At 37.7% G+C, this 19,620-nt stretch overlaps 1 protein-coding gene across 2 annotated transcripts; it reads left to right on the top strand.

Moving 5' to 3' along the window:
- Positions 1–87: 87 nt before the first annotated feature.
- Positions 88–19,577, top strand: CysRS (cysteine--tRNA ligase, cytoplasmic). Of its 2 annotated transcripts, none has more exons than XM_071685521.1 (14): positions 88–447; positions 3,323–3,516; positions 5,096–5,239; positions 6,558–6,681; positions 7,884–8,099; positions 9,623–9,784; positions 11,229–11,460; positions 11,719–11,795; positions 12,965–13,131; positions 13,933–14,079; positions 15,460–15,568; positions 16,907–17,005; positions 17,711–17,894; positions 19,084–19,577. In XM_071685521.1, exons 2-14 carry the CDS (start codon positions 3,341–3,343, stop codon positions 19,398–19,400), a joined length of 2,154 nt encoding a protein of 717 aa, XP_071541622.1. In that variant the 5' UTR covers positions 88–447; positions 3,323–3,340; the 3' UTR covers positions 19,401–19,577. The 2 variants fall into 2 exon arrangements, with proteins under 2 accessions (XP_071541622.1, XP_071541623.1); XM_071685522.1 differs by lacking the exon at positions 88–447 and adding an exon at positions 617–714.
- The last annotated feature ends 43 nt before the right edge of the window (positions 19,578–19,620 follow it).

Below are 19,620 nucleotides of genomic sequence, written 5' to 3'. Positions count from 1 at the left end.
AACATAAATCTTGATAGAAAATACTCTAAGAAGTAGTTTTATTGCGTGAGAATAGTGGATGAGTGGATTAACATGGATAGTGACGCTGTAAGCGTAGATAACTTAAATAAGTTCAAGACATAGAAGGGTAAAGGTCAAGAGGTGGGGCTTTTAAATGGTCATTCCGGCTTTGTCACTTATACCCAGCCGGCAACCGGACTTGTAACAGTAAGCGACCGTCAACCAGTCGTGTAATCTCATATATGAAAAAAAAATATATATATATATATATAAACCTATTACCCCTTTAATTTGGGATAATGATCACCCGTAATTCTACTTGATAACCACTTTATAGTTATGATAAAGGAAATAAGGGCAGATGTATCATATATTTCATCATAAATCATTGTTACATCAGCAATGTCAGGAACTGTGGGAGTTGTGGACACGTCGTCAGCTGGAGGGGTAAGTCTGGCTCAAACTCAAAGTTTTATGAATTATATCAACGTTTGTAAGACGTTTCACATCCTATTATGACCTATTTTGTATCGGCTATTTATCTATGTTGGGTGCTGAGGTAGGTATGTGAGAGATATGTGGAGTATAAAGCAATAAGAGTAACATTAGAGCCGTCGGAATTTGACATGACAGCCATGGCCATGTGTGGTGGAGGAAGGGGAAGGTGGTGTCCTATGGCCATGGTGGGAGGAAGAGGCATTTTTAAAGGCATCAGTGAGGAAGTTTGAGTGGATAAATCATTGGATTCTTTGAGGGGGAAAATAGGGGAAATTAAGTCTGGGAAGAAAAGGCCATATGGGTGAGGAAGGAAAGTGTGAGGGGTTATGGCCATACTTTTCCCATTTTCGTGAATGAATGTCTCCTAATTTACATGATTTTTGGAGGTGATTCTCTGCTCTTCATATACCCAGTGAAACCTCACCTAACGTATTATATCAGCCCTAAACATAACTGCTGAACCCAACCATCTTTAACGTTGTTACAAGACTCTCTGACCCCATAGGTTGTGGTCTGGCCCCATAGGTTGAGGTCTGGCCCCATAGGCTGTGGTCTGGCCCCATATGTTGTGGTCTGGCCCCATAGGTTGTGGTCTGGCCCCGTAGGCTGAGGTCTGGCCCCATAGGTTGTGGTCTGGCCCCATAGGTTGTGGTGTGGCCCCGTAGGCTGAGGTCTGGCCCCATAGGTTGTGGTCTGGTCCCATAGGCTGTGGTCTGGCCCCATAGGTTGTGGTCTGGCCCCATAGGCTGAGGTCTGGCCCCATAGGTTGTGGTCTGGCCCCATAGGCTGAGGTCTGGCCCCATAGGTTGTGGTCTGGCCCCAATATGTTGTGGTCTGGTCCCATAGGCTGTGGTCTGGCCCCATAGGTTGCGGTCTGGCCCCATAGGTTGCGGTCTGGCCCCATAGGTTGTGGTCTGGCCCCATAGGTTGTGGTCTGGCCATAACCTACTGCAGGAATGGGTATTCTTAAGTTTATCTTTTCATCCCATGGATTGTGTTTTACGTAATGAAATAGCTTCAGGCCACTCCCTTTCCATTTCCTGTGTCTCCCATGATCTCTTGTGTTGGTTAAAATTTTGTCGAGACCTAATGTACGTTTTAGTTTATAGTGCCCTCTGGCCTTGTGGGTTAAATCGCATCTCTGTGAAAGGACCATGTCCCGCCCATGGGCCACTGTTTGCCCACCCCTTGTCTGTATGCTTCATGTTGGTGGTATTGAAGAAAAGCAGTATATCGGAATTGTTCATGCATTACAAGAATGATAGGTTGTATAATCATTCATGTCTTGACTCTTTATCTTGATGAAATGAAAAACTTGTGAGAAAGGGTTAGCTTCGGAATATGAGATAATTGTGAGGATAAGCAAACCAAAGTGCGTGAATCATTTCAGTCACGTGAAATGTAAATTAGAGTTGGCGTTTACTTGGCTAAGTACATGAGAGCTTGTAAAAATTTTGCTAATTATATATTTTCAATGCATGACCCAGTCATACATTTATTTTGAAAATGATACTTGTAAGGCATCTGATTTGTTACTTAAATCATGGAAATTTTAAGGAGGGAATGACTTTGTGTGCACTGCCTCCTTCCCATCCTAGAGTATGGGGTGTACCAAACACAATAGGGATGCTTTTGAAGATCAGGGAAAATGTGGGTTAAGATCTAACATTTTGTACAAAATTATCAGGCAAGCCTATTGTGAACTAGATTAGTTTTGTATAAGTTTTATTTTGATTTAGTCAAAAGTGAAAGAACTATTTTCTTTTTAGTTTAGTAGAAGGTTAAAATTCCTGTTAAGGGGCGCATTGAAACTAGACAATATTAATTATATTTTAGCATTGATAGATTATATGATATGAGAGTGGTAGAAGGTGATTTGGATCATCATGTTATATCCTTCAATAACAAATAGCTTAATAGTGGGGAGGGTATCAGGATCAGAGGAAATGTGGGGTTAATTAACATTAGAATAGGTTAAACATTTCCCGAAATCAACATAATCCATGACATTTACATCACGTTAACCTCCATGCCACGAAAGTTTGCCTTATTTTTTGATGATATTTGAACATTATGTGATTGTCATGGTAATTGGTTACTTGTAAATGTGATTATCTAGCCAAGTTTGATGAGAATTTAAACATATAAGGATGTTCCTTATTGTAGATTAGAACTAATATCATTAAGAAATTATAATTATTTAATGAAATTTCAAGTAATATTGAGCATAAACCACCCAAGTTTCCTTAAAGCTGTGTGTTGTATAAATGTTGGTATGATATTTCGTTTGAGCGTGTATTTCGTACCTACAGTAGTCTCATTCGCCCCAGTATGAAGTAATGCTTGCATATGTGGCTTGGCTCAGCTTCATCCTCTGTCTTAGCCATAGTGGAAGTGAGACCTTCCTGCTCAAAAACTCCACTGCTGTTGCCTCTCTTTAGTCTCTCCTTTCCAAACATTGTGATGTCGCCGTCTGTCTGTTTTACGTAGGTGTCTTTGTGTACTTAGCCACAAAGACCTGGAACTGTGATAACTTGATTGGCTCTTTCTGCTGATAGTTCCTCAGTGAAGATAAGCCACATAAGGATAGATCTTAATATACCTCCTTCCCCTGAATAGTAAAGTTGTGGATTTGTTATTTCTATAACCTTTCTACTGTTAAGAACTAGTTCTGCAACACATGAGGAGCTTAATTTAACTTTTCATGCAGTTTTTCTTTGGAGAAAATGCATTTAGATTCTTTTTTGATATTGCTTTTCTTGATGACACAGTGTCTGATTTGCCATCTTTTTTGTATTTTTACAATATACTTGATATTTTGCAGATCCTCTACACTTAAGCGATGCCTAAGCGTCCTGAACCAGATTGGTCTATCCCTGTGGGAGTTGAGGCTCCAAAATTACATCTGTACAACTCTTTAACTCGCAAGAAGGAGCTCTTTGTGCCTCAGGGTCAAGTAGTAACATGGTATAGTTGTGGACCCACTGTATATGATGACTCTCACATGGGACATGCTAGGTAAATATTTCATATGCCATGGTAGTAGTATACTTGAGAATAATTTTTCCTTTTTTTCTATCTTGTTTTCATGCAAAATGCATTTTTTCTGTCTGAAGTAGTAACATGGTCATGAATCTTGGCTAAGAATTGTTCATACTGTTTCTTCGCACACACATATATCTATATCTTTTTAGAAATTAGACAAACACAGTTTATCTGACTAACAACACAAAATATCAGAATGAGATGTTGTGAAGTGGTATTTAGAGTTTCATTTAATAATCTTGAGAGATTGATATTATTAGTTAGATTACGCTTGAAATGTTCACTGTTTCTTTTTTCACAATTATGGTTCAAACAATATGAAGTATGGCTTTGTCACAGGTTTATGTAGCTTTTGTACAAATAAACAGATTTGGCCTGAATACAGGACAATCGTAAAGAGAACAGGGCTTTACCTATAGAGCATACACCTCACTCATACTTTTCTAATATACTTAGGCTCATATGATTGTTATATATATAACTATTATGTGAATTTGTTCTCACATTTCTAAAGGCCCTCATTTGGTAATCTGGACTAATCCAAACCTATGCTTTGATAGCTTTTAGAATGCAAGAAGGGGATCTCTCGACTCATTGTTTGATAGCTCTCATATCTTTTCATGTGTGCATTTCACCTTGTTTGATGATTATACATACCGATGTTCCCAAAGTGATAAAGCAGATGGGAAAGGAAATGTGTGGTTTCACAATGATGCATTTCTGGTGGGATGGTGTGTAAGGATGGGTTGGGATGGTGGTTGTAAAGTGCCGTGACTGGTTCTGGTGGGATGGTATGTAAGGATGGGTTGGGATAGTGGTTGTAAAGTGCCTGACAGGATGTTTTGGTATGTAGTTTGTCAATATTGTGTTTGTTGAGGGGGAGGATCCATGAAAGTAAGTTAATTATGAAGTAGGGTAAGCTTTTTGTTTCTAGTTAGGGATTGATTATTGTCTATGGACCTGATTTGGTTTGTTTCATTCTATAGGTTTTGAATCTGTGTGGGTGCTCAGTAGCTGATAATTGTTCTGATTGCTCTTTTTTTGAATGGTTTGCAGCTTTTTCATTTGCATTTGGATGGATGATGGCTAAGCCAGTGAGATATAGCTTTGGGTGTCGTGCATGACTTGTTTATAGAGGATACGAAGGGATTTGGTTTCTTGTCCAAATGTGATACCAGTACTAGTGTTTTAAAGGACATTTAGTTTCTTAATGGTAATTGTGTTGATGTTTGTGTTTGGGGAGTGAATGGCATGAGTGTGTTGCATGCAATGCAAAGCATGGTTGTAGTTTTGTTGAGTGGGAATGGTTGGTCTGTTGGGGTGACAATGGGTTGTAAGTTGGATTCATGTCTGGTAACGCAGAAATTTTGTTTTGGGTGAGTCAGTAATTAAAGCCTTTACAGATACTTTTCTGGGTATCTTCATTGTAATTTCAATTATGATAATGTCTTTGGTGTCATATACTTAGTATTCCACCATTAGCCTGAAACTTGTATATCGGTATATTGTGTATTTGTTCACAGCATGCAATGATATGCTTTCCTTCCTTCAGATCTTATGTCAGCTTTGACATTCTTCGTCGTGTCATGCAGGACTACTTTGGATATCCCGTCCACTATGTTATGAACATCACAGATATTGACGACAAGATCATCAAGCGTGCTCGTACCAAATACCTTATCAAGCAGTATAATGAGTAAGTTGCAGTTATTAGCTTGTGTCAAGTTTTATCAATGTATTGTAATGCAATGTGAATATTGCACTGGAGGTCCACTTGGCACACTTTTACTTTTAGATGAACTCTGTGCTGTCCAGTGGGGATGACTGTATTCATTTCTTATTGTTTTGCTTCTTGTACATCTAATCTTCAAATTTTCGTGCTTCTTTGTTTCTGCTCTCTCCCTTCAAAACTCTTGCTGATGCATGTTTTATTCTTCTCAGATCAATATTTTTTAAAGCATGCTCATGCAGTTGGTATATTTTTCTTATGTGCTTGGTACGAAGAGTTCATTCTGTTGGCTCCACAACTCTAGGCATGAGGGGAACATTCTCCAGAATGGTTGATGAATTCTTTGCATGTAAGTTTCTGGTTTTTATGCATGAAAATTGCATACACTATATAGGAAGATGTATACATTTTAGAGATGTGTCATTTCTATAAGCCAAATGCTTTATATGTATCATTTACTTCTCCACTTTAGGATTTAAAGACTGTGATCTTTGTCTATCCTTGTCTTGATCTGTTTTTACATCCATGAACAGTATCTTGTAACTAGCACATGTTGGCAGTCACGTAAGACTTTTAGTTTGCTTGTTCACCATCATACAAAGAATTGATCTGTCCTTATACAGAGTACTGCTATCACATCTAGGTTGATTCTGGCTCTGCATCCATTCTTGAAAGAGTTTGAATTGAAAGCAGTCCAACTTCAAAAATTCTCCCAGGTTGATTTCAAAACATGACCCATTTGCCCCATGGTTCACTTTCCTTCTTCTATAGGTATTACTTTGGTTTTAGCTCCTGAGAACTGGCTGCTTGTGTGCCTTCACCACTGGGAAGACCATGCAGTACTTGGCAAGATGCTGCATCACATGATTACTACATTGCTGTTGGCAACTCCAGGGTGGGCTGTTTTGATAACTGTTTCTTTCCTTGAACCTTGGAGCTTTGGAACTCTCTAACCACTCATATCTTTTCCAATAACTATGGCCTTACACATTTTAAAAGACAGGTTTTTCACTTCCTTCAAAATTCGTAAATACTTTTCCTTGTCTCTTCTTTTTCCCTTTCATTAAACTCTCTAAATTCAGTTAAGGCCCAACCTTGATGTGGATATTTGTCTATGATTGGAGACCCTAACAAAGAAAAAAAAGTTGATTATTGAATTTCATGTAATAGAAAAAGAAAGTTGATTATTAAATTTCATGTAATGTTATCTCAATATTCTATCCCTACATTTGATTGTGTATTGCTGTTTAGATTTTTTATGAGACTGATGTAAGCATATCTTCAGTTCACAGGTACCAATGGAGCAGGTATATCATGACATTGCAGCTGCCATGGAACAACACAATGCTATTATTGCCACCACCACAGACCCAGACAAACGTAAAATGTTCATCGATGAGGTCCAGAAGGTATGAAATTATTTGATGTAAACTCAAAGCATAATTGTGAATTACTTTATTTCATTGTTTTTACTGTATATGGGATTCAGAGAGGGTTATTGTTAGTGAATACACCCCATCCACAGTGAATGGGCAAAGTCAGCCTATTGCCATAAGTTGTCTTGTGATAACTCATTGCTGATTCTGTAGTGGCTTTCTCTTCATAACTGATAAAGATTTTGCTGTTCATCCTCCCAAAGCTTTTTTTGCACTGAATACTGACTATATTCATCATTTAGCATCATGCATATTTTTGGGGCTGTTTCATGTTTTTCACCATCTTCAAAATGTCCCGTTTTGATTTATTCTTTTCTATGTATTACTATTTCAGTCCTTATTTCTATTCTAAGAATCCAGTATGTATATGTTGGCATTTCTTATTTCTTCATCATTCTTCTTTCGTTTCTATGTTTATCAAATTAGTTGGTCATCTTTTTCCATTCTCCCATTCATCCATTGTCTTTTTTATCTTTTTGGATATTCTGTTTTACACTTCTTTTTTTTTATCTGATAATAACTTTTTTACTCATTGGTTGAAATTCTCATAGAATGTTTTTTTTATGTCATGTACTATTTTGCCTTTGAAGACACCAATCTAATTTGTATTTGCAGTAAGTTCTTGTTCTATTCTGTTTTATAAAAATGGAAGTTCAAGTTGCTTGATGTAATGGCATCTTGTTTTGCAGTGTCATATTTATTTTCATTTTTTCCATTATATATGTGTGTAGTCAGTACCCTGATGTTACCATCACTTATTTCTTATACTGTAGTTTTGGTGCATGTAGTATCATATGAATGTGTGGTTGATTAAATTAATACATTCTTAGATTTTATTCATGTATATTACGTCAACTCAGTTTCAAGGTATTGTTCATTTGTGGTCTGGAGGGATCATTACTTGACTCATCATTGGTACTGTACATAGCAACCTCTAGAAAGGATTTTATACACGTGAATACTAATGCAACTGTGGAATGTATCTCTAATGCAGTAGATCGCTGTGTGAGGTGACTTGTAGCTATTCCATACCTGACAGTTGTATTGAGTTAGGAAAAGATTCTTCCACCTGACAGTTCAGCAGTTCTTGGAAATACTTTCCAAAACAATAACAGCCAGATTGGCAAGCTTAATATGATGATAATTGATAATGTTGTGGATGGATCTGTCAACAGGTGAAAGCTGCAGCTGATGCTGTGAAGGCGGCATCAGTTTTGCAGAATTCAGCCGAAGCCTCAATCAAGCAGGAACAGCTCCTTTGCAGTGCTGCTAGTGTGCTAGGAGAGTGGCTGGATCGACAAAAAGGAAAGGATGTCTCCGATAACTCTATATTTGCAGAATTACCACGCCATTATGAAGAAGAGTTCATCAAAGATATGAAGGCACTAAATGTATGTATTTTAGTGTTAGTATGTATGAATGGAGTAACGCAGTACAATAGATATAGTTTGTAGTGATGTGTGTTAGTTCAATGGTGTTATAGGTTTAGGGGGTGTGGAAGATGTATAGATATAATACTACAGATAGATTTGAGAGGACTTGATCTTGAAAAACTGAAGACAGAGATGGGTTGATGAGTGAATTGGTGAGAAATGAACATAAAATCAGATGTGGAAAATGTATATCCTTCACTCCTACATCTTTTTCCAAAAGAAGTGACAAAGGAAGGAGCCAAGCGAAGCTTTTCAACTCTAAGCCTCGTTCATCTGTTCTTATTACTACCTAGCTCACATGAATATGTGCGAAAGAAAGATGGAAAGAAAAATTGTCATGGACAAGATGTTTTCATGAAGGCAGTAATTGTTCCAATGTTTATTGGTAAAGAATCACACCATAAGTTTTTTATCCTAATAGGAAGAGTGCCTGTTGAACTGATAGATTGTTAAGATCTTTGATAGTGCATTTAAAGACAGAAATGAGTGATTGAGTCCATGATCTGTTAAGGACTATGGTTATTATTATACATGATGTCTGGAGTATGATTGATAATCATGTATAGTGGAGGCATGAATGGTGGCATAAATGTTATTTGATGAATCATTTTAGGGTACAAGTTTGAGTCTGAAGCACTCCAGAAATCTGGAAGAAGATAATGAGGTGGTAGTGTATTGATTATTGATATGTACCATGAGGACTGTTCTTGCAGCAGTTTGTATGACCTCAAATGGGCTCAGTGCATTTGTGATGTGATTACTATTTCTGTAATGAGGAGAGTTTTACACATTTGTTGGTGTCTCTTATCTTTGTGTATATACTATGTCTTTTTATTTGTGTACCCTTTACACACATTCACAGCTGAGCTTAAACCAGGTAACCGTTTATTGACCTTTTGCATGGGGATGATGAACTGCTGGGTAGGCTGTGGGCTGCCTGTTGTGGTTGAGATTCAAACACAAGCAGGTCTGTGCATAAATTATGGTCAGTGACATTAAGCTCTTCACCACGAGAGTCCTTGTGTATGTGTGAGAGAGAGAGAGAGAGAGAGAGAGAGAGAATCAAATACAGATAGTATTGTTTGAGATTGAAATGCAAGAGGAGTGATTAGCATCATGTGCAATGGATGCTTTTTGCATGGAGGTGGTGTCGATGAAGACTTTGGTCCAACTTAAGAAACCGATTGATGAAGACTTTGGTCTCACTTAAGAAGCTGACCAAGTTTGTAAACTGAAAAAGAGTATAAACTGTTATTATAGCTTGGAAGTTTTCGTTTTACCTCAGAACTGTAGGCATGGACTAAGGATGTGTTTGGGTGATTTTTGAGGTTTTATATACTTCAGTCACCCCATGTAATTGGGAAAGGTGATAATGGTGGTAGACGATTAGCAGATATATTTATAGCAATTTTTTTTTCTTTTTTTCCTATAAAGAGTCCAGGGGGAAATATGGAATGTTAAAGATCTCTTGAATTTTCCAGGTTCTTCCTGCAGATGTTGTCACAAGGGTCTCGGAATATGTACCCCAGATTGTTGAGTATGTTAAAAAGATAATAGACAATGGTTATGCTTATGAATCCAATGGATCCGTGTACTTTGATGTGGGAAAGTTTGATGCTGAACCCAACCACTATTATGCAAAAGTAAGTTATCTATGTGTTCAGTTGTTGCCATTTTAATTCCCTAGGCTATTTATTTGTCAGACTTGTTTATTGTAATTATGCATTTAGGCCCCAAGCTCAGTGACCCTGTTTCAGAGAAGGAATAACAGCTTAAAGACTTTGTTCTTTAAATTGTAGGGGCAGTAACTGGTTGGCCCAAAGAAGACATGGTAAAGGGAAAATTAATTATTTAGTAGGGAAATTTAAGCTGTCAGTGATGAGTTTCAGCCACCTTGTAGAACAGAATTGCTAAAGCCATTTCACTGAATAGAACTGGTGAAGTTGTGTCTTTGGGGTGTATGTTCTTACATTACATGGATTACTGTCTCTACAGGAAACTGATTTGCTAATTCCTCTTTAATCTTCAGTATTACTTTTTGGTTGTGTTTGAAGGAAATGATTTTTCAAATTTCATACATGCAGTTAAGAATAATTTCATACCACCATAAGATGAATCATCATCATTACAGTCATATATCATCTTTAGCATAGTACTAAATTATTGGTTACATAGGCTAAGTAATTTGTACCAGTTATGTAGGTAAACATCCTAAACTAAGTATTTTATTCATGCATCTTTGTTACATTGATATATTTAACCTCTAGAGAGACCTGCATCCATGTTGTTTCACAGAAGGGGGATTAAGGGAGATATCAGATTTATCTTTGCTGGTTACAAAGGTCATTTCCACATAGAAACTGTAAGCAGAGGAGTCACTACCTCTCGGATAAGTATTGTTGTCTGTTTAAAAGGCAATAGATCAGTCATCTGTGTATATCAACTGGAGATCAGCTACAAGGGACAGAAATTTTCATGTATTTGACATTCTCAAAGCTGTTGAATTATGTTTTACCTTTCGTCCACTGTGCTGTTGTTTTGAAGGTTGGTAAAATATTTTGCAAAAGAAGTAGAAATGTGGGCTCATGAGTTAGATTGGAATGTAACACATCTGTACTGATCTACTTGATGATTTTCACCTGGGAGCGAACACTAACTGTTGATTTCAGTGCATTGATGGAGAGATACCTATCTGGATATCTAGGAACCTTTGTATATGACTAAAGTCTTGCAGTAACCAGATAATGCTTGAAACAACACAACAGTTGAATGCTTATTATTAGAAAGATGAAAACCCTTTCTCAAAGTAAATGTATTAATTTCAGTTTAGCATTAAGTGTGTCCATGCGACTCCTGACTCGAAGTTAGGTAAGGCAGTGTTATAAAACGAAAATTACATTTTTGTTTACTGATAGATTCATTAAGAAAAATGTGTAGAGTTATACAGTTATGGCAGGATAGGTGTAAAACATGAATGAATATAGGTAATAAAAGTAAACCTATGATTAGCTCCATCCTTGGAATGAAAGTATTAGTGTAATAATGTTATGATATGTTGAAATTGATAACTTGAGTATTGGTTGACAGCTGGTGCCTGAAGCATACGGCAATCAGGAGGCCTTGGAGGAAGGGGAAGGTGCCCTCTCTGCAAACGCAGCACAAGAAAAGAGAAGCCCCAATGACTTTGCACTGTGGAAAGCTTCCAAGCCTGGCGAACCAGCATGGCCCTCTCCCTGGGGGCCTGGCCGCCCTGGATGGCACATTGAATGCTCTGCCATGGCCTCAGAAATCTTTGGAGAGTCTCTGGATATACATACTGGTAAGAATATTTTTTCTTTCTCTCAGTTGTATTTTCCTTTTTGTTAAGTGTATAGTAATTTTCCTCATATACATCAGTTTCAATGCCTTTTTTAATCTTTGCAATATCCTAAATGTTTCTCATTGATTCTGTCAAGGAAATCTTCCAGTGAGCTATTAAGAGTGTCTTCAGTGATATTCTGTCATATTTCATAGCATATATTCTTATGGTTTGTAAATTATGCTACTTGTAGAGCTGTTGACCTTATGTATTTTCTAGGTGGTGTTGACCTTAAGTTTCCCCACCACGATAATGAACTGGCCCAGGCTGAAGCTCATTACAACAATGACCACTGGGTGAGTGTACTTCAGATTTGCATTTTTATGTACATTACTTCATGATTGTTGTAAGGAAGGTGGGAAATACCTTATGTCCAGACCCATTAAGATGCAGTTATGTGTGATTGATAATTATGAAAATGGAAGTCAGAATGTTTTGGATTCACACAAGCTGTTGGTTAATCTTTGTATATTTGATTTAGAATGTGGAAAGAAGACTGAGCTACAGTTTGAAAGCCTGACATTATCTTGAAGTTCTAAGGAGATAATGGGAAAAAATAGGGATATGTGATGGTTGAAGTGAATGGTTCCATCCATTCTTGCTCATGTACCTTAAGCTGAAGCATGTTTTGTAAGTGTAGAATGGTACGTAAGCTGTAGGCATTTGAGATGCATATCTCAATGTGTGCATGAATTGTTCAAGAAAAGGAAGGCATATCCAGGCTAGAAAGGGATCTTAAACTATCAGGATTACTGATAATGTACCACATGGAGAGCTAAGGTGATACAAAATGTGCAGAGGTAGTGGATACAGAAGGCTAGAGCAGATACATTTCAGTGAAAGATGGAGGAGGTTCTTCATGGGGAGTTAACATTTTCAGTTAACAAACATACAGACATGGCTTAACTTAGAATATTATTACTTGGTAAATACCGTATGTATCCTTGGGGATAGGGGAGAAAGAATACCTCCCATGTATTCCCTGCATATCATAGAAGGCGACTAAAAGGGGAGGGAGCTAGGGGGTGGAAATCCTCCCCTCTCGATTTTAATATAACAAAAGAAGGAACAGAGAAGGGGGCTAAGTGAGAATATTCCCTCAAAGGCTCAGTCCTCTGTTCTTAACGTTACTTTGCTAACGCAGGAAATGGCGAATGGTATGAAAAAAGACGTATGTGTTCTTGTCAAACCAGCATATAGGATGTTCATTAGAAATTAGTGTAATAGCAATTAGAAATTCACCAGTGGAATGTTTGAAAATTTCCAGTGACAAATATTATAAGAGAAGATTTAGCTTGCATCTCATTGGCAATGGATGATCTTGTCAACACCTTTTGAGTATGATACATGAGAACTAGTAAAGAGTTGCTATACAACTTCAGTAATTCTTTTCCCTTGTAACACATTTTTGACATGAAAAATAAAAGCTGAACACAAGTTGAGACAAGGAACTTTTTTGTTACAGGTTCGCTATTTCTTGCACACGGGTCACCTGCACATTGATGGTTGCAAGATGAGCAAGAGCCTCAAGAACTTTATTACCATCAAGAAGGCTCTTGAGGCTAATTCAGCTGCGCACCTTCGCATCGCCTTCCTGCTGCATGCTTGGAAGGACACTCTTGATTATAGCTCGTAAGATTTATTTTTTTCCTCGTTTTCTGTTTTGCAACTCTTGTGATATGGGGAAAACCATGGGAAGGTCTGTGGTGCTGTGGTTTCAGTGCATTACACATGACAGCTAGAGACTGAGTTTTAATGAATGTGGCCTTTTTTCTGTTTTCCTGGCACTATCTTGCTGATGTAAGGGGGTGACGATGCTGTTTCCTGTGGGGCAGGGGGGTGCTACGAATGGATGAAGGCAAGTGAGTTTACATATGTACATGTGTATATATGTATATGTCTTTGTATGTGTATGCATATGTGTATATGTTGATATGTATTTGTGATCAGGATTCAAACCTATTCTGGCTTGACTCCTGGTGGCCTGTGAATGCATCAAGGTCATCAATGTTAATACACCACCATGGAGTGTTTGTGATACATAAACTTGAAATTTTAAGGCTTTTCCCTGGGTTTTACCAACTATACAGCAGTTAACAAAGTAAGGATTATATTTATGCATACAGGTGGAACATAATTTTTTACATGTGAACACTCAAATCAGTTTTAGGTATCATTTTGGTAGATTTAATGTTGTAGTATTCAGTTCTCTCTCCAGATGTAAATCTATTACATATTATACCTTTGTGTGAAAGGATGTATTGGACATTTTTTGTATTGCAGCTTTTGATAGATTCTCACTTGAAGTATGTGTGTGTACTCTTTGGAAATCACAAAGCTTTGCAGCATGATTATTTTTCTTTAGCTTTTCTTTCAATTTGATTTGTTTCAGATTTTTATTCCTCTGTAATGGCCACTGTTTTTATAATATAGGAACACGATGGAGGGGGCTCGACAGTTTTACAAAATGTTGAGTGAATTCAAGTTAAATATACAGGACCTCATTCGTCGCACTGGCTACACAAGCACTACTTGGTCATCTGAGGAGGTGACTTTACAGTCAGCATTTGACAACTGCAGGTATGTGATTTGAAGTTATAACAAGTCAAAACACACTTAATTTTAGATCCTGTGCACTGCAACATCTTTGCTTGTCATTTTCATATAAATCTTTTCTGTTATGTTTCTAGTGTTTTAGATTTCATTATCCATTTCACAAGGTGGATCAGTTGCAGACTGCCTCATAACGTTTTATACAAAATCATTTTTATCATTCCCTTGGCACCCTATAGTTCTTCTGCCATACATTCCTTAGGTCCATATCATTTGATAGGCTTTCATCTATGAACATAATAAACATGGTCTCCACACTACACATGTCTTACATTTGTATTTTTCAGTGTGTGCATAGATATCCTTACAATAGCAACTGAGTTATTCTTCCATGCAACTGTAGATTGATAGTAAAAGTATTTGGCAGTGTTTATGGTAGAGGTCAAGGGAATGATGAACAAGTTAAGAATGACAGGTCAAATTCATTTGATTAGGTAAAAATTTATGAGAAAATGGTACAATATTTGATGATCAAATATTTATATCTGTAATTGAAAATGTGATATTCATGCCATTGTTATGCCCCAGCTAAGAATGTGTGGGCAGAACATCATGTTACCCCTGGATCATTTTTTTCTATTATGGGTCAGTAGACACATTCTTGTTAGCACAATAAATCAAGAACAATACATGAAAGAAATTTCATGCATATATCATAAGTATTGCTTGTGGAAATGGACTGTATTGTTGATTATATTGAACTGTGATTATATAATGATTAGGAAAAGTAATTTCTTTTGCTGTTGCTGTAATTGAAGACTGTTGAATAATGGGGAGCTCAAATTTATTATATTTATGTAATTTTTTTTTCATACTATTTGCCATTTCCCGCGTTAGTGAGGTAGCGTTAAGAACAGAGAACTGGGCCTTAGAGGGAATATTCTCACCTGACCCCCTTCTCTGTTCCTTCTTTTGGAAAATTAAAAAAAAACAAGAGAGGGGAGGATTTCCAGCCACCCGCTCCCTCCCCTTTTAGTCGCCTTCTACAACACGCAGGGAATACATGGGAAGTATTCTTTCTCCCCTATCCCCAGGGATATATTTATGTAATAGGCAAGGAAAAATATCATAGCATGCAGATTTTTGCAAGGTAGTGTTTTATGTACTTTTGGCTGGTCATTGGTAGTGAAAGTGTCTCTTGTTATTTGATTTTTGTTAACAGTTTGATTTTTGGCATTACTGTGATCTCTTCACCTTGTTTCATATACCTTGAAATTTATGAGTTGGCAGTCATACTATCTGTTAGATTCTTATTAGGACATTAGAAGACACTCTTGGGTTTAGAATATGTGTAAGCACAGTTTGGCATCACATAGCTGTAGATAAGATGTTTACCCTTATTTTCAGAATTGATGTTCACAAAGCGCTTTGTGATAGCATTGATACAAAAACTACCTTAGATCGCACACGGGATCTCATCACAGAAGCTAACAAGTACATGAATAACAATGTTAAAGTAAGTTATGAATTTCAGCACTTTGCTATAGAAAAGGACTTGCACCTTTAACTTTAGATGTCACTGTCAAGCAATCTAACCTCTAGACTCCCATGTCACAAGATTATATATTGCATACAAATTATAAATGTTTGCCGCGCTGTGCATACTTGATGCAGAGAAGTTTGTTGGCCCAGCTTGATACAGAGAAAAGTCTTCATTATGTTTCAACATGTATTAGGGAGACATATATAAACCTCATGTGAATTTTTCAAACTGAGGTGCTGTCTAGCTTCCTGCTGGATGATGGACCTCAATTGTGTAGCACTTAGCAGTCCTGACCCTGACGCATATATGGGCCAACCAGTGTCAAATGCATATGTTTAAGTCCTGGGTATGGCATCTGGTCCACAATCAACTCATTTGTTCATCCACCCCTAGGAGTTTGTCGATGAAATGGTTACCTAGTTCAGGCTATGGATAGAGTTGTGCGCAGGAGGATGGATGTGCTGGAAATGAGATGTTTGAGGACAATGTGTGGTGTGAGGTGGTTTGATCGAGTAAGTAACGTAAGGGTAAGAGAGATGTGTGGAAATAAAAAGAGCGTGGTTGAGAGAGCAGAAGAGGGTGTTTTGAAATGGTTTGGGCACATGGAGAGAATGAGTGAGGAGAGATTGACCAAGAGGATATATGTGTCGGAGGTGGAGGGAACGAGGAGAAGAGGGAGACCAAATTGGAGGTGGAAAGATGGAGTGAAAAAGATTTTGTGTGATCGGGGCCTGAACATGCAGGAGGGTGAAAGGAGGGCAAGAAATAGAGTGAATTGGAGTCATGTGGTATACAGGGGTTGACGTGCTGTCAGTGGATTGAAGCAAGGCATGTGAAGCGTCTGGGGTAAACCATGGAAAGCTGTGTAGGTATGTATATTTGCGTGTGTGGACGTGTGTATGTACATGTGTATGGGGGGGGGTTGGGCCATTTCTTTCGTCTGTTTCCTTGCGCTACCTCGCAAACGCGGGAGACAGCGACAAAGTATAAAAAAAAAAAAAAAAAAAAAAAAAAAAAATATATATATATATATATATATATATATATGTTTTCACTTGGTCCATCCTGTGTAAGTCAGAAAAGGAGTTAAAGATACTAGATATAAAGATAGAATGGATGCTTATCCATTGGATCTGATAAGTCAAAGAAGATTGAATTCATGGATTTTGCACTTTTCAGAAATACAAAAAATACAGCTTTCTGAAACTGGTAACTTTAAATGGTATGTAAGACAAAACCTAGAAAGTAACTTTCGTGGATCATTCATCTCTCCAAGAAATGTCATATGTGAAGTTTTCCTTCATTCCCCAGGTAAACTCGCAGCTACTGTTGAACATCAGTGATTACATAGGCAAGTTGATGAATATGTTTGGAGTACCCCTTGGTGACAGTTCTACTTGTGAAGGCCAGGTAAGGTTATTTATGTGCCATCGTGTCCCCACTTATATCTTAGTTACTCTTTTCTCATTGGCTTTAGCATTAAATGGATAGTAGGTTAACATGTCCTCCTCTGGTGATCAGATTTCCTTGTCTTTTTTCAGCCAGTTACAGCCTCTAGTAATGCAAAATTAATTTTCACAAAACTTTCGTATACACTTGTTTTTGTATCCTAAAAACCATTACATCTGTTCCCAATTATGTGGAGTGGATCAAATGTGTCTAGATGTTCTCTTCTGTTAGTATTAGATTTGTTTGAAATTAGGGTTTTTGTTCTTGTCCACTTAGATTGGCAAAGGGCAGGGTTGCCCATTTTCTTAGGACAGACTTTTCACTCCATCTAATGGGGAATCAAGCAAATGATTATAAATTATTAGAGGTCTTTAACTTATTTAACTATTGCAGTGTACTCTATATGATTAATATATTTTTAAATTTCTGAGGTACTAAAAATATTTCTATAAAAGAAAAATCAAATTTCATGTTTTATTATCTTTTGTGTTTTGGGAGTTACTTTGTGTATATAATGATATTGCAGCTACATATGAGGCATTACTGTACAGAGAAAGGGGATCAGAGAGAGCATTGAAAACATTGAATTATGTTTAATATACTTGTTATTGATATCTGTACCTATCAGTTTGAGACTGTGCTTAATTTATTCTTTTTGCCCTTCAGGGTTCTGAAAAGCTCATTGCTGTAGCAGAGGTAGTTGGTAATATCCGAGAGCAGTTACGACAGTGGTCCCGTGATAAAGAAATGAATGTTCAAGAGCTTCAAAAGCAGTTGCTGGGTTTGTGTGATGGTATTCGAGATGACATGCTTCCACCTCTTGGTGTTAGGTTGGAGGACAGGGAAGGGGGTAAGTGATTGGTATATCATATTCACCTATATGTTTGTGAAGTGGAACTTATTTATACAAAACTTAAGGAAAAGAGAATGGTTTAGACATATGGAGAGAATTTGTGAGAAGGGGTTGACAAAGAGGATATATATGGGGTAAATAAAAGATTATTAAATGCAGTGAGGAGTTCTTATCAGGACAGTAAGCCATGTGTGTAAGTTAAATTGGAGGAAGTTGAGTGGTTCTTGGTGAAGGTAAGCATGTGTCAAGGATGTGTGATTTCCTTGTGATTTCTCAATGTTTATGGTTAATGTGGTGAAAGGATTGAATGCAAGGGTCTTGACAGGAAGCAAGGGGCAAATCTAAGGCATACTGAAATTTGGGATGCCTTTGGGGGGTGTATAGTTACAGATGGATGCATTTTTGGTGGAGTGGTATTATCAGTAATATACTTTGAGGACAATGTGTGGTGTGAGGTGGTTTGATCGAGTAAGTAACGTAAGGGTAAGAGAGATGTGTGGAAATAAAAAGAGCGTGGTTGAGAGAGCAGAAGAGGGTGTTTTGAAATGGTTTGGGCACATGGAGAGAATGAGTGAGGAAAGATTGACCAAGAGGATATATGTGTCGGAGGTGGAGGGAACGAGGAGAAGTGGGAGACCAAATTGGAGGTGGAAAGATGGAGTGAAAAAATTTTGTGTGATCGGGGCCTGAACATGCAGGAGGGTGAAAGGAGGGCAAGGAATAGAGTGAATTGGATCGATGTGGTATACCGGGGTTGACGTGCTGTCAGTGGATTGAATCAGGGCATGTGAAGCGTCTGGGGTAAACCATGGAAAGCTGTGTAGGTATGTATATTTGCGTGTGTGGACGTATGTATATACATGTGTATGGGGGTGGGTTGGGCCATTTCTTTCGTCTGTTTCCTTGCGCTACCTCGCAGACGCGGGAGACAGTGACAAAGCAAAGAAAAAAAAAAGTGACAAAGCAAAGAAAAAAAAAATCAAGGAAAATACCCTCACTTTCTTATGCTTTTGATTTTAGAAAGTGATAATACAGGAGGGGAGAATTTCCACCCTGGCTCCTGCCCCTTGCAGTTGCCTTCTATAACCTGTAGGAGACATGTGAAAAGTATTCTTCCACCCCATTCTCTGGGGTTTAAGCCTCAGAGTATGAAGAAAGTTTCTAATTTAGTAATGTATATTTCCAGGAGCTCCTAGCATAAAGCTAGTCGATGCTGCAGCATTGATGCAAGAAATTCAGACTAAAAAAGATCAGGAGGAATCCAGAAGACAAGAGAAGACAAAAAAGAAAGCAGAGCAGATGGCCAAGGAACCCAGGGAGACACCAAAGGATCCAAAGGATATGTACCGCACACCTGAATACTCCCAGTGGGATGCCAGTGGTATTCCCACTCACGATAAGGATGGAAAAGAGATCACCAAAAGCCAGTCGAAGAAGCTCTCCAAGCTTATGGAAGCACAGAGAAAAAAGTTTGAAAAATGGCAAGCTCAACATCAGTCATAATACTTTGTACTTGTGCCTTATTTTTTTATGTATGTAAAACTTAAAGATCGAATGAATTTAGGAACCACATATTGGAATTTCAAAACTGTGCTGGTTAAGTTCTACGCTTCTTTTGATTGGAAAGTGAAAGATTGTGGCACCACCATGTAACTTAGATTAAAAACTCATATTTTTGAAGGTTGTTTTAATCTCTCATGTCTATATCCTGTTCTAAGATGTC

Source organism: Panulirus ornatus, chromosome 40, assembly GCF_036320965.1.
Source record: "Panulirus ornatus isolate Po-2019 chromosome 40, ASM3632096v1, whole genome shotgun sequence".
NCBI lineage: Eukaryota > Metazoa > Arthropoda > Malacostraca > Decapoda > Palinuridae > Panulirus > Panulirus ornatus.
Note: the sequence above shows the minus strand (reverse complement) of the source record. Positions and strands in the feature narration are given on the sequence as shown.

What these genes read in the sequence shown, in the direction of transcription:
- CysRS (XM_071685521.1), top strand. Translation starts at nt 3,341, where the DNA reads ATGCCTAAGCGTCCTGAACCAGATTGGTCTATCCCTGTGGGAGTTGAG. An exon ending in GACACTCTTGATTATAGCTC is followed by an intron (nt 13,132 to 13,932) that starts GTAAGATTTATT and finishes TTTATAATATAG; the next exon opens with GAACACGATGGAGGGGGCTC. An exon ending in TCAGCATTTGACAACTGCAG is followed by an intron (nt 14,080 to 15,459) that starts GTATGTGATTTG and finishes CCTTATTTTCAG; the next exon opens with AATTGATGTTCACAAAGCGC.